Here is a 14,572-nt window from a genome sequence, read left to right as displayed (position 1 = left end):
AATAAAAAGTAAATATAGTAATATAAGTAACAAGTTTTATGTATGAATAATTTACTTAATGGTATGTCTACATATATATTAAACATTTAATGTCTGCACAAACTTCCTGTCAACTTTTTCCATTATAAACTCTACATCCACATTTGTAATGGAAACTTATATGTAAACTTGTCACACTGTAATTACACCCTAACCCCTTGGAGGTGCTGCAATGCAACCAGTGGCAGTAGGGTGTAATTACAGTGTGACAAGTTTACATATAAGTTCCCATTGTAAATGTAGGCATAGGAATTTATAATTGTATAAAAATAAGCTCAGAATATGTGACGTTAAATGGGGGACTGAATTACATCTGTACGCCCTGATCCAATAATCCCTCCAACCCTGCTTCATCTGAAGACAGCACTTGATCCCGACTCCCTGTGTTCAATGCCATGAGAGATCAACTATATACTGTATATAAACACATTGCAAGTTTATTATGTTAAAAATATAGCTAAGAATTAAAAATATATTACTAATATTTATTCAGGGATTTTCAAAGGGAGATTGTTACTATAGTCGGAGAAGAGCCATAAGATGCTTGCATCACCTACAAGATAATATAATGCACAAATGTTGCAATCACATTTTTACACCACATTGTATTTAATGGAAATGACATGATCTTGTCACGTCCTTGGCAAACAAGCAAAAAATATTTGCCAAACACTTTTTATGGTCTACAACGGCCCCATGAATTAAATTTCCAATTTAGATATTAATCAAAACCAGAAAGCTGTACAGTTTCATATTACATTAATTAATTGAAGGGCAGTGAAGTAATTCATCATCCAAAGAAACCAATATTCTGGAAGATAAAAGGAGGAATATTTTAAAAATATATTTCCGTATATAAATTAATATAAAAATTAACGACAAACGAACATGGGCAGGAACGACCCACACAGCTGAACTGGTTTGCATTGGACAAAAGAAAATTGAGGGGAGACATGATCCCAATGATTAAAATGTTAAAGGTATGGTTCACGGAGATATAAACAGATTACAAGCTATTTGGTCTGTGAACATGGAACAAAAAGACACCAGTATAAAAATAACAAGCCTCGAACAAGACTCTAAGTTAGAAAACTCCCCAATCAGAATAGTGGTTTTGTGAAACAAACTCCCAGCAAATGCAGTTTGATGTTGAGATAATTACTACTTTTTTTTAAAGAAGAGCTGGATAAGTACAATTTTTGGTTGGGAATTGGGTTGCTAGCTAGAGGGATGGATATAGACTAAAATTATCAAATACTTCAAAGCACACAGCAGTGCAGGGCAGGGAAGTGTTACCTAGGTCTATGTGTTGAATTATGATGGGAGATCAATGACTATTTGATGATAACCTTTGGGGATCAATGACAACTACAGAATTTTCCTTGAAAGAAGAATAAAGACTTGCATTTATATAGCGCCTTTCACGACCTCAGGGTGTCCCAAAGCGCTTTACAACCAATGAAGTACGTTTGAATTGTAGTCAATGTTGTAATGTAGGAAATGTGGCAGTCAATTTGCGCACAGCAAGATCCCACAAACAGCAATGAGATAATGACCAGATTATGTTTTTTTTTTAGTGATGTTAGTCAATTTTTGCCTGATCACGCTCCTGTGAAGCACCATAGCTTTACTTCGTTAAAAGGTGCTATATAAATGCAAGATGTTGTTGGATAAATATCGATTGAGTGGCATTAAACAGATATACTCTGTGGAAGGAGTGAACATTAATGATAGGCCAAGTGGCTAGTTGCATGCTTTCTGTTCAAGTGTAATACTCCCTATTTCCACTGGTTGGGGATTCTAGGAGTAGGGGGCACAGTCTAAAAATTAGAGCCAGACCTTTCAGGAGTGAGATTAGAAAACATTTCTACACACAAAGGGTGGTAGAAGTTTGGAACTCAATTGCTAAATTTAAATGTGAGATGGATAGCTTTTTGGCAACCAAAAGTATTAAGGGATATGGGCCAAAGGCAGGTATATGGAGCTAGATCGCAGATCAGCCATGATCTTATCAAATGGCGGAGCAGGCACGAGGGGCTGAATGGCCCACTCCTGTACCTATTGCTCGCTCTCATCAGCTGGGATTGATTGCTTTTGTCTGACTTCTGTTTGCGACTCAAGCGAGCGTGATGATGAAAGCCCCGCCCCCTCCAGAATGATTGGCTAATTGGGTCCGCCCGACCTCCCAGCTCCTTGTGGTTGATAGGCTGAGGCGGCTGTCAATAACATGGGCCCCGCCCCCTCCCGAATGACTGGCTAATTGAGTCCGCCCGACCTCCCAGCTCCTTGTGGTTGATAGGCTGAGGCGGCTGTCAATAACATGGACCCCGCCCCCTCCCGAATGACTGGCTAATTGGGTCCGCCCGACCTCCCAGCTCCTTGTGGTTGATAGGCTGAGGCGGCTGTCAATAACATGGGCCCCGCCCACCACCTCCTCCTCCTCCTCCTCCTCCAAGTTAGGAGGAGCCTTTCGCCTCACCTCCCGCTCGATGTAAACAGTCAGGCCTCCCCCCCCCGGACCCTGAGCAGCGGCGGCGGCTGCCGTGGTGACCATGGAGACCGGGCCGAAAGTCCTGCAAGTCTTGCTGGAGGCCGCGCCGGAATTGCGCGGCGCGAAGGGCCTGTCGCGCGCCAGAGCCGTCAACTGTTACGAGACGTTGTGCGGGCTGTGGGCGTCCGCTGACGGTGGGAGCAGCGGCCTGTGCTTCACCGCCCTGTGCAGGGACTCGGGCCGCTACTGCCAGAGGACGGTGACCGTGGGCGCCCAGGCCGGGCGCTTCACCGAGTGAGTCGGCGGCGGTTCGGTTGTGGCTCGAGCGGCGGCGGCCGGCGGGGGGGGGGCTCGTCACGTGACCGCCGGGACCGCGTGACCAGGCTGTGGCCGCCGCGGTGCATTCTGGGAGCTGTAGTCCTGACAAAGGGGCAACATTAGGAACAGGAGGAGGCCATTCAGCCCCTCCAGCCTGTTGTGCCATTCAATTAGATCTGGCTCTTAACCCGCCTTGGTTCTGTAACCCTTTAATACCCTTAACGTAACAACAAAAAAATCTGTGCATTTCAGATTTGTCATTTTCAATTGGCCCCCAGACTCAATAGCTTTTTGGGGGAGAGAGTTCCAGATTTCCATTACCCTTTGTGTGATGAAGTGTTTCCTGACATCACCCCTGAACGGCCTAGCTCTTAATTTTTAGGTTATACTATCTACCAACAAATGTGCAAAACGGTTAAAGTATAACACGGCTATGCTGTGCAAATGAATATTGAGATCACATTTGGTGTGGGCTGGTTTCGATGCTTTTGCGTGAATTTTCCTTTTGCTCTGTGTTTTCTTCCTTGGCTGATATGGAGGAATGGCAACCACACAAGTGGTACTAAGAATTACAAGTGACTTTTAAGCCAGGTCTCCATATTTATACCAAGAATGTAAGAGATCCTTCTGCTGCACTCAACGGTCTGCATCAGTTCAAAATTGCTGTATGGACTAATGGCAAGAAAGCTTCATTTACTTCCATGCAACTTTGTTCCAGATAGCATTATTGCCTGGAATTTTGTCCTTTGTGTACAAAAGTTTAGATGAAGGGTTATCTAAAAGCCTCTTGTGCATCCCCGACTTCCTTCGCCCCGTCATTGGTGGCTGTGCCTTCAGCCATTTAGGCCCTTAGCTCTGGAATTCCCTCCCCAGGCCTCCGCCTCCTTTTTAAGATGCTGCTTAAAACATACTTCTTTGACCAAGTGTTTAGCCACCTATCCTAATGTCTCCTTCTTTGGCTCTGTGTCAATCTTTTGTCTGTGTACGCTCCTGTGAAGTGCCTTGGGATGTTTTACCACGTTAAAAGGGCTATATAAATGCAAATTATTGTTGATTAACCAACTAACCACCTTTCCCTGAAGTGTTGGTTGGCTTGAAATGTTGGTATCCTAGTATCACTTCAAAGCTTTCTGTGCTCTCGGCATCTTTTGGGGTCAGAATCGGGAGGTATTTGACCTTGTTACAGTTGATTCTGGCTGCTGTCCGATGCTATCCCGTTCTATAATATTTTAAAAAAATTAATCTGTTTATGAGCTAGTTACTAGGCAATTCGACTTATACTTCAGTCTGCACTGAAAGGAAATGTCCAGGAGAGTTCACACAACAGCCTGTGGGTGACATGCGCCTCCCCCAAAGCCCTGGCAATCTAGCCCACGCAATTCTGTCCTATTTGTGATTCTGCTTGTTTTTCGTTTTTCTCAGTTTGAATCTTGTGACCCTGAAGGGCTGTACTTTGCTGCTGCCTCATTGGTGCATAAATTCTAAATCAGAACACCAAGATCATTTAGTATTAGCAATTTAAGATATGTGGAAATTAATAGATTTAAGCTTTAAATGTGGCCTCGCATGTTACACACCTATGCAGCTCATCTAGACAAAATGCTAAATGCCCCACATAATGGCCTTGGAGAGGGCACAGAGGAGATTTACCAGAATGATACCAGGGATGATAGATTTCAGTTATGTGGAGAAAAGTTGGGATTGTTCTCCTCAGAACAGAGAAGGTTATGGGGAGATTTAATAGGGGCGTTCAAAATTATAAGGGGTTTTGATAAAGTAGATCAGGAAAAATGGTTTCCACTGGCAGGTGGGTTGCAAACCAGAGGACACAGATTGAAGATAATTGGCAAAAGAACCAAAGGGGAGATGAGAATTTATTTTATGCAGGGAGTTATGATCTGGAATGCACTGCCTGAAAGGGAATTAGATTTATATTTGAAAAGGAAAAATTTGCAGGGCTATAGGGAAAGAGCAGGGAATGGGACTAATTGGATAATTCTTTCAAAGAGCCGGCACAGTATGATGGGCCGAATGACCGTATATGTGTGCTGGAGGTGGGTGGGAGAACCTGCAATTCAACTTGATATGGTAAAACATGATGGAGTGACGACTGCGTTGAATAATTTTCTGTTGACAATGTTGCACATCTGGAATAATCTTTAAGAAAAGCTATTACACGTCTATAGGCCGCACTTTTAAAAATGTGAGCTGTGTCCCTCAAATACATTTCAGTGATAGTTTTTCCAAGCAATGTAAAATGTATTAATCACATACACACACCAGCAGTAAATTGGCCTGGCTTTAATCTTCTGTGAAGAGAAGTCTATTATCAAGCAATTACCCTGCAGAACTTTCTGAGGAAAGAGATAAGGCAGATCTCGGCATATATTCTTTTGCAATCTAAGGTCTTTCCAGTCTCGGCATCCAGAGTGTAATCTCGAACCACTTTTATCTATTAGCCCTGTGGCATCATGTGAGATAAGTAAATGCTAGCCTACTGTTCTGTTTATACACTTGTGTTTTTGTAATGCCATCCTAGGGACTCTTAAAAAGATGTACTACATTTGCTATTTGTGAAGTTACTTGTCACGGTGAATATAAAAGCATTTACAAACCAAGAATACTTTCCTTCTTAGCCTGCTTTCGAAGCACAAATAGTTTTTTAAAATTTATTTATTCATTCTCAGGATGTGTCTCTGGAAAGGCCAGCATTTATTGCCCATCCCTACTTGGCCTTGAGAAGGTGGTGGTGAGCTGCCTTCTTGAACTGCTGCAGTCCATGTGGTGAAGGTACTTCCACAATGCTGTTAGGGAGGGAGTTCCAGAATTTTGACCCAGCAACGATGAAGGAACGGTGATATATGTCCAAGTCAGGATGGGGGTGGGTGACTTGTAGGGGAATGTGCAGGTGGTGGTTTTCCCATGCACCTGCTGCCCTTGTCCTTCTAGGTGGTGGAGGTCGTGGGTTTGGGAGGTGCTGCTGAAGAAGCCTTGGCGAGTTGCTGCAGTGCATCCTGTAGATAGAACACACTGCAGCCACGGTATGCTGGTGATGGAGGGAGTGAATATTCATCCTGATTATTACTACACCTCATTCTTGAAGGGAATTGTTGGTGCTAAATTGAATTAATCAAATATGACCAAAACCCAGATTTACAGAACCAGATCATGCTAGGATTTAACTCTTCTTTTGCTCTTTCCACACAATGCTTGAAACCGTATTGTATTTAGAGAGTTTGACTATGCATGGCTGTAGTTGAGTGCAGCAAAGGTTTTTGCCAAGGTACTCGTGCCTTAATGAGATGCGAGCAGCAGATTGAACAGCTGAGACTGCCTGAAATAGCCAAAGCGTTTCATATGGTATCAGTAGTGCCTTTGTCATTGAAATCTTTGGAAACAGGAAACGAATTACATAAGAACATAAGAAATAGTAGCAGGAGTAGGCCGTATGGCCCTTCGAGCCTGCTCCTCCATTCAATAAGCTCATGGCATTACAGCACAGAAACTGACCGTTCAGCCCAACTGGTCTGTGCTGGTGTTTATGCTCCACGCAAGCCTTCTCCCACTATACTTCATCTCACCTTTTCAGCGTAATCCTCGCCCTATCAGTTGCCTGGTGTGAACGGCTGGCTGCAGTAACCATGGGCGGTATGTGTGTTGGGGACTCTATACATTTATTTTTCCCCCCCTCTCAAGCTAAATGTATTTTCTGTCTTTGACTTTTTTGGGCAGATTTGTTTGGGAAACAACCGAGACTTTGCAGACTTCACCTGCTAGGGAACGGCTTCTCGCTCTCAACAGCCACAATGATCTGGGGATCTACGAGCTCCGTGTCCAGGATGGCATCTGTGACATTACCAACACTCACAGTTGTAATGAAGGGGCACTGAAGAAGCTGGTTGAAAACAAAAACATGAGTGAGTGTTGGTACTGGGTTTGTTAAAGAAGTCCATGCTGATCAAAATGGGGGAAACTGGCTTGTTGGGCCATAGCAGCATAATGTAATAGAGGAAAACTGTTAAATGAATAATTATTTTGCCAAGTAATTTTGTTCACTTAACCATTCTATTCTTCTATCCGTTTTCTATCTTTTCGCCTCTATTTTAAAATTCTCATCCTTGTTTTCAAATCCCTCTGTGGCCTCACCCCTCCTTATCGCTGTAACCTCCTCCAGCCCTACAACCCTCAGATCTGTCTGCTCCTCCAATTCTGGCCTCTTGCGCATCCCCGATTGTCATCACTCCATCATTAGCGGCCGTGTCTTCAGCTGCCTAGGCTCTGGAATTCCCTCCCTAAACCTCGCCACCTCGCTACCTCTTCTTCTTTAAGACGATTCATAAAACCTACCTCTTTGACCAAGCTTTTGGTCACCTGTCCTAATATCTCCTTATGTGGCTCGTGTCAAAGTTTGGCAAGATGTAACAATGGAATGCAAACTGCATTGCAATGACAGTACTGTAAAAATGGTCACAGTTGTTGTGGGTAACAAAGTGTATTGAAGGCCTTTGTTTCATTACAATATGCACATTACAGTGCAGCACAACAAATCATTTAAACGTTTTAAACTTGCGTATAAGTCTTATACCTATGTAATTGGCTTTATTTAAGTTTGAGGGACGAGTTGGCTAAGGTAGATTGGGAAATTAGATTAAAAGGTATAACGGTAGATAAGCAGTGGCAGACATTTAAAGAAATATTTCAGAATTCTCAACGAATATACATTCCATTGAGAAATAAAAACTTCACGGGAAAAGCAATCCATCCGTGGCTAACTAAAGAAGTTAAGGATAATATTAGAGGCATATAATGCGAAGAACAATAGTAATCCTGAGGATTGGGAGAGTTTAGAAACCAGCAAAGGATGATGAAAAAATTGATGATAAAGGGATAAAATAGAACGAGAGTAAACTAGCAAGAAATATAAAAACAGATTATAAGAGCTTCTACAAGTTTGTAAAAAGGAAGAGAGTAGCAAAAGTAAATGTTGGTCACTTAGAGGCTGAGACAGGAGAAATTATAATGGGGAATAAAGAAATGGCAGAGACGTTAAACAAATATTTTGTATCAGTCTTCACAGTAGAAGTCACAAAAAGCATACCAAAAATAGTGGGGAACCAAAAGGCAAATGAGAGTGAGGAACTTAAAACAATTATTAACAGTAGAGAAAAAGTAATGGGACTAAAAGCCGACAAATCCCCTGGACCTGATGGCCTACATCCTAAGGTTCTAAAAGAAGTGGCTGCAGAGATGGCGGATGTATTGGTTGTGATCTTCCAAAATTCCCTAGATTCTAGAATGGTCCCCGTGGATTGGAAGGTAGTAAAGTAACACCGCTATTCAAGAAAGGCTGGAGAGATAAAACGAGGAACTACAGGCCTATTAGCCTGACAACAGTCGTCAGGAAAATGCTGGAATCCATATTTAAGAAAGTAGTAACAGGGCACTTAGAAAATCATAATATGATTAGGCAGAGTCAACATGGTTTTATGAAAGGGAAGTTGTGTTTAACAAATTTATTAATTTTTTGAGGATGTAACTAGCAGGGTAGATAAAGGGGAACCAGTGGATATAGTGTATTTGGATTTCCAAAAGGCATTCAATAAGGTGCCACATAAAATGTTGCTACGTAAGATAAGGGCTCATAGGGTTGGGGGTAATATATTAGCATGAATAGAGGATTGGTTAAAGGACAGAAAACAGAGTCGGGATAAATGGTCACTTTCAGGTTGGCAGGCTGTAACTAGTGGAGTGCTGCAAGGATCAGTGCTTGGGCCTCAGCTATTTACAATCTATTAATGACTTAAGGAACCGAGTGTAATGTATCCAAGTTTGCTGACAATACAAAGCTAGGTGGGAAAGTAAGCTATGAGGAGGACACAGTCTGTGAAGGAATATAGACAGGTTAAGTGAGTGGGCAAGAAGGTGGCAGATGGAGTATAATGTGGGGAAATGTGAGGTTATTCACTTTGGTAGGAAGAATATCTTTTAAATGGAGAGAAACTATTAAATATTGGTGTTCAGAGAGACTTGGGTGTCCTCGTACAAGAAACACAAAGTTAGCATGCAGGCACAGCAAGCAATTAGAAAGGCAAATGGTATGTTGTCCTTTATTGCAAGGGGGTTGGAGTACAAGAGTAAAGAAGTCTTACTACAATTGTACAGGGCTTTGGTGAGACCACACCTGGAGTACTGTGTACAGTTGTGTTCTCCTTATCTGAGGAAGGATATACTTGCCTTAGAGGCAGTGCAATGAAGATTCACTAGATTAATTCCTGGGATGAGATTGAGTAGAATGGGCCTATACTCTCTGGAGTTTAGAAGAATGAGAGGTGATCTCATTGAAACATATAAGATTCTGAGAGGGTAGATGCTGAGAGATTGTTTCCCATGACTGGAAAGTCTCAAACTAGGGGGCATAGTCTCCGGGTAAGGGGTTGGCCATTTAAGACTGAGATGAGGAGGAATTTCTTCACTGAGGATTGTGAATCTTTGGAATTTTCTACCCCAGAGGGCTGTGTTTGATTAGCCACTGAGTATATTCAAGGCTAAGATGGATGGATAGATAGACCGACCCACCCACCCTAGGGGAATCAAGGGATATGGAGATTGGGCGGGAAAGTGGTCACAGATCAGCCATGAGCTTCTTGAATGGTGGAGCAGGCTCAAGGGGCCATATAGTCTACTCCTGCTCCTATTTCTTTTGTTATTTTTATTTAAAAGGGACAACTATCATTGGGAAACAGATTTTATTTTCTTAAATGTTTTATTTTCATCAGTTATTCATTTAATTGGGCTTGACTTCTGGAAAAAAAAATCACTGAATACATGCCTTCTCATAAATGTGTGGGAACAGTCATATGAGTATACTTAGTTAGCAAAAAGGAGTGCAAAAGCAATTTAGCCTTTTCTGGATGCTGGTTTAATAGTCTATTTGTTGTTTCAGTTTTGCTTTAATTTTTTTTCGTCCTTGTGCACAGTCCCAGTGGCAGTGTCTAAACACACCAAATGTACATTCAGCACTGACATTTCTATGAAAACTCTTAATGATAATTAGCTCACAAGTCAATTGTTTTTGGTTTCCAGGTCTGCCATCATCATTTACTGTGAAGGTTCTGTCATTTAAAAGCAGCAAATCCTATATACTGCTCGATAATTGCACACTGCTGCATCTGTCTTGGTTGGAGGGCACTTCAGAGGCCGATGTTTTAGGTGGCTTTAACCTCTGTCTGCCTCCCGAGGCTCCAGGGAGGATAACAGATGGCCAGATTTGCCAAGAAATGCTTTTCTTATTGGACAGCGCAGGCTGGATATGTATCCTTATATTAAAAAAATCTTTGTAGTATTGAACAACTTAACACAAAGCACTGTATATATAATTACCATTTAAAAAGCCACACTTCGGTTTGACCTTCATTATATGAGACTTAAATACTCATTCACAGCACAGCAAGAATAACCCTGCAACAGTAAACTAATTGCTGGCCAGAGAGCTAACTGGCTACCACTATGCCATATGGCGTAATACACTGATTGTTGTAGTTCTTCTGACGGTGGTAAGCACAGTTGGGGTTTGATGTTGATGCTTGTCAAGATATAACAGGGGAAGCTTTTATTTAATTTTAAATAAGGTACATAGAATTATAATTAAAATCCTTTGTTCAATTTTTTTTTTCCCACACTAACTCTTTTATCTCGTAAAGTACTCATTCTCAAGGGCAATTAGGGATGGGCAATAAATGCTGGCCTTTCCAGCGACGCCCACATCCCATGAACGAATTTTTAAAAAAAAATTCTTCGAGGAAACTGTTTTGGATGGGTTAGTGATCCTGACCGTACTCGGGAGCTGAATTAACATGCACACAGCTATGATGATGTGATTTAGTGAAACCATTGCTGACTGTGTTTTCCATTGATGATTCAGATTCCTTACACAGTGGGTCTCAGCAATCCCTGCTTTTCCCCCTCCAGCAATGAATACTTTTTTTTTCCAAAAAATCTATATTTTCAAATTGAAGCTGTAATTGGTTTTACTAAAAGGAGCCCTGATAGTGCTAGAAGATCACCACGGGTTATCTGACAATAGTTTTCCCACCCCTAGTATGGTCTCCCTTTTATTTTACATGCAGTAATCTTTAAAAACACATGCCTTGACTGCTGCTAAAAATCAATAACCATTTTCCAAAGTTACTTTGACTCTGTAATAGGTTTTATTTTTCTTATCTGCTGTAGGGCAGTGCTAGAAAATATTTTAAATGTTTCTCACCTATAGCCAGTAGAGTCTTACTTCACCTCCACCAGCACTCCCCCACCCCATCCACTCCACACCTTTTTACTTGCTAAAACTCTTATTTGAATTTTGTTAATTTGGAGGAAATGGACCTGAAAAATACACTTTAAAATGCACCTTTTGTGGAGCAGAGGAGTTAGTCGGGGATGAAATGCAATGCATCACAAAGAATGGATATAGTGGTAAAATGGAAAGAGAAATATGTAAAGGGGTAAATACAAGTTTATTTGTTTTGCTATTATTCTTTTTGCTCATCAGAAATCATAATTTGGTCAACTAACAGAAAAAGTAACCAGGCTTTTTATAGTGCGAGGATTTTTTTATGTTGGGGGAGGGGGGGTTGAAGTGCTAGTTATTTTGTAGCTATAAAAATAAAGAATAAATTCTGCTCAGAAACTGCAAAAAATATCTAAAACTGACTGTGAATATTACAAAATAGAGTCTGAGGGAATGTACCAAACTGTAACATTGCTAATGCAGCAAATTGAGCAAAGTAGCACCTGTTTTTAATTTGTTCTGAGGATGTGGGTGACACAGGCTAAGGTCACTTTAATTGCTCCAACAACTGAGTGGCTTGCGAGGCCTACTCAGGTGTGAAGTCAACCACATGGCGTGGGAGTGGAGTCACAAGTCTGCCAAGCTGGGTAAGGGCAGCGGGTTCCCTTAGTAAACAAGCTGGATTTTTTTACAACAGTGACTCGTGATTTTTCAGATTTTTCAGAACTCTCAACCTCTGGGTTGCTAGTCCAGCAGTGTAACCACTACCTTATGCCAAGAAATCTTTGCAATAACATTCCTTAACATAATGCTTTTTAAGACGTCTATGATACTGTGGGTGGCAAGCAGCTTGGTAGTGTTAATCTTGCCCTTTGCCAGGCTGAAGATGACTATAATCTGTCCCATCTGAGCAGGCTTTGGGTATCGCATGACTTGAGTGTTGCTGTCGCTGTGAACTGCTTTAACTGCGCTGTTTGTGTCAACTTGAATAATTTTTTCAGGTAAACCTGTTTTTTTTTTAAAAGGTAGAAATGTATCAGATTTTCCATTAATATTAAACGAGTTGTTTCACTAAAGTGCAGGACTTGGGAAATATACCACAAGAGGAGGCACTTAATCCCCCCTCCCCCTAAAATGCTGGTCCTGAGAGAATTGCCGCAAGTCTCTTGATTCTAGTCAAATAGTGCCGCATAGCCACCATTATCTGCTGCTTTCTTCCTCTCCTGGAATAACTTTTTTGAAGTGTTTGTTGACTTTGCTGGAGTTCTTTAGATGACACTTTTGACAGCTGGGATAGATTGGAAAGAAAAGCTGTCTTGGCCCAATGTTTTTAATCTGAAAATTTACGCCATCTTTCCCATACCCAAACTCTCATGTTCCATGTGTATACTAAGACTATGCAAACTGCCTACTCCGCTCTGGTAATGCCCCGTTGTGACTATTCATTAGATGGTGGCACATAAGAATGGGTCATCCCAAACATTTGGGTTTCTTATCCTTCATGGAAGAGCATGACATCTACTTGGAACCAGCCTGAGATCCGAAACTAGACACGTGCATAGTTGTGTGCACGAACCTACTTTCTACGGTATAGTGCCACAATCCATCAGTAAACTAATGTGCTCTCAGAATGGCTGCCTTTTGCATGTGTTGTACATCCAATTTTCAAAAAAAATTAAGTTGTGCGCCAAACAGGCGTCACATTTTGTTACAGATGCAAAACAAGCTTCTGAGCAGCCGGTGAAACTGATAACATGTTTCAATCGCCAAAACTTCCTCACCAAACAGTAATTATAATTGTGTGTGTTTCACTTGACAGTAATGGCCTTGTAGGGACACAGTTTTCACCTTAGCAACATAATACTTGGTAATTATAAAACTAGATGTCATCTGACTGTGGGCAGCATCAAAGAGGACCTGCTAGTCATTGGTTAAAAGGACAGTCTTGGCATCTGTTCTGCTCTTGTGGAGTTTCAACAGAATTAGGATTGATATATACTATGAAATTCAGATGATATTATTCTTGCAGGAAACACCCTGAGCACTTGCAGCGCACGAGTGAAACTTCGGATGATGTATCTTTGAAAGCGCCTGCTGGCATTGATGAGGATGACTTTGCCAGTACTGTGTATAGCGATAAAATGCTCAACCTACCATTCCAAACAGATAGGTATGGGGAGAAGCCTGAAAAGATTGTTTTCAAATATGATGGCATTTGATTTTAACTTGTATGAATTATGTATTACTTTTATAAATACATATTTTAAGATAATTGGCAAAAAAAATCCAGGGGGCAAATGAGAAGACTTTTTTTAACGCAGCGAGTTGTTATGATCTGGAATGGACTATCTGAAAAGGTAGTGGAAGCAGATTCAATAGTAACTTTTAAAAGGGAATTGGATAAATACTTGAAAAGGAGAAATTTGCAGGGCTATGGGGAAAGAGCAGGGGAGTGGAATTAATTGGCTGGCTCTTTCAAAGAGCCAGCACAGACACGATAGGCCAAATGGCCGCCTCCTGTGCTGAATGACTGATTCTATATTGTATAATTGCTAATATCCTATCCAAATGTTTAGTTGGAGCAATATTTTTTTTAAATGACCCCTGAGCTAGAATATTTTTGTACTCTTGACACCAACATAGACATCAGGCATTGCTAAATAAGGTGTAGCATGGACCAGAAGTAAAGTTCTCTCTATTCTGTCTCAGAAGCATGTTGAACAGTAACCTCAGAAATGTATCCTAATTAACACCAGTGCAATCTTTCAGTTTCCCACATTTGACCCTCATGCATGAGATTACCTAATATTGTCAACATTGTAGGGATTGCAATGCAATGGGACCCACACTGACTGGAAATTGGGTTGAGGCTGGCTGTACTTTTGACGCAGGAACCTAATGGAGGAGGGGTGGGGGAAACTGAGACTTCTGCATTGACTATAGCCCTAGTTCCAGAGGATAGTGTGCGACCCAAAGATTTTCATGTGTGCTTTTATCAAATTGCGAAAAGATCATCTACTCGGCTGTCGCCATCTATATATCACTTGATCTGTCATATATAGTGTTAAATAACTTTCATACAAAATAAAGAATTTGTTTGAAAACTTATCCCAATGTATGTAGTACAGAATGTTCTGCCATTTTATTTTTTTAATAGATTTTTTAGCAGTTTCTAACATATATAAATTCTGTGAAAGATGGCACCATAGCAGCAGCTGAAACAGCTGTAACTGGAGTCACTTCACATGGGTTGGTGATATTGTGTCATTTGATAATATTGAATGGCTGCCATTGTTATGAGTACAGAAATAAGCATTGCCTCTAAGTTATTAATATTAGAGTATGGACTTTGCTCCAAAATTTTGCATTGATCGTGATTCAATGTATTTTGATTAGTTAATAGTGATCGTTGTACCAGCACAATGCTGGTTGATGCAAGC

The 14,572-nt window shown here is 41.2% G+C and overlaps 1 protein-coding gene across 1 annotated transcript in view; it reads left to right on the top strand.

Moving 5' to 3' along the window:
- Nucleotides 1-2,505: 2,505 nt before the first annotated feature.
- spg11 (SPG11 vesicle trafficking associated, spatacsin) overlaps nucleotides 2,506-14,572 on the top strand; it is a 123,415-nt gene continuing 111,348 nt past the window's right edge. The window contains exons 1-5 of the mRNA XM_067971294.1: nucleotides 2,506-2,824; nucleotides 6,581-6,765; nucleotides 9,932-10,159; nucleotides 11,953-12,133; nucleotides 13,162-13,302. Of these exons, the coding sequence (XP_067827395.1) occupies nucleotides 2,592-2,824; nucleotides 6,581-6,765; nucleotides 9,932-10,159; nucleotides 11,953-12,133; nucleotides 13,162-13,302 (968 nt within the window). The 5' untranslated portion in view covers nucleotides 2,506-2,591. The remainder of the gene's footprint in view (nucleotides 2,825-6,580; nucleotides 6,766-9,931; nucleotides 10,160-11,952; nucleotides 12,134-13,161; nucleotides 13,303-14,572) is intronic.

The sequence above is a fragment of the Heptranchias perlo genome, chromosome 34 (genome assembly GCF_035084215.1).
Source record: "Heptranchias perlo isolate sHepPer1 chromosome 34, sHepPer1.hap1, whole genome shotgun sequence".
Lineage (NCBI taxonomy): Eukaryota > Metazoa > Chordata > Chondrichthyes > Hexanchiformes > Hexanchidae > Heptranchias > Heptranchias perlo.
This window is presented reverse-complemented; position numbering and strand designations above follow the sequence as displayed.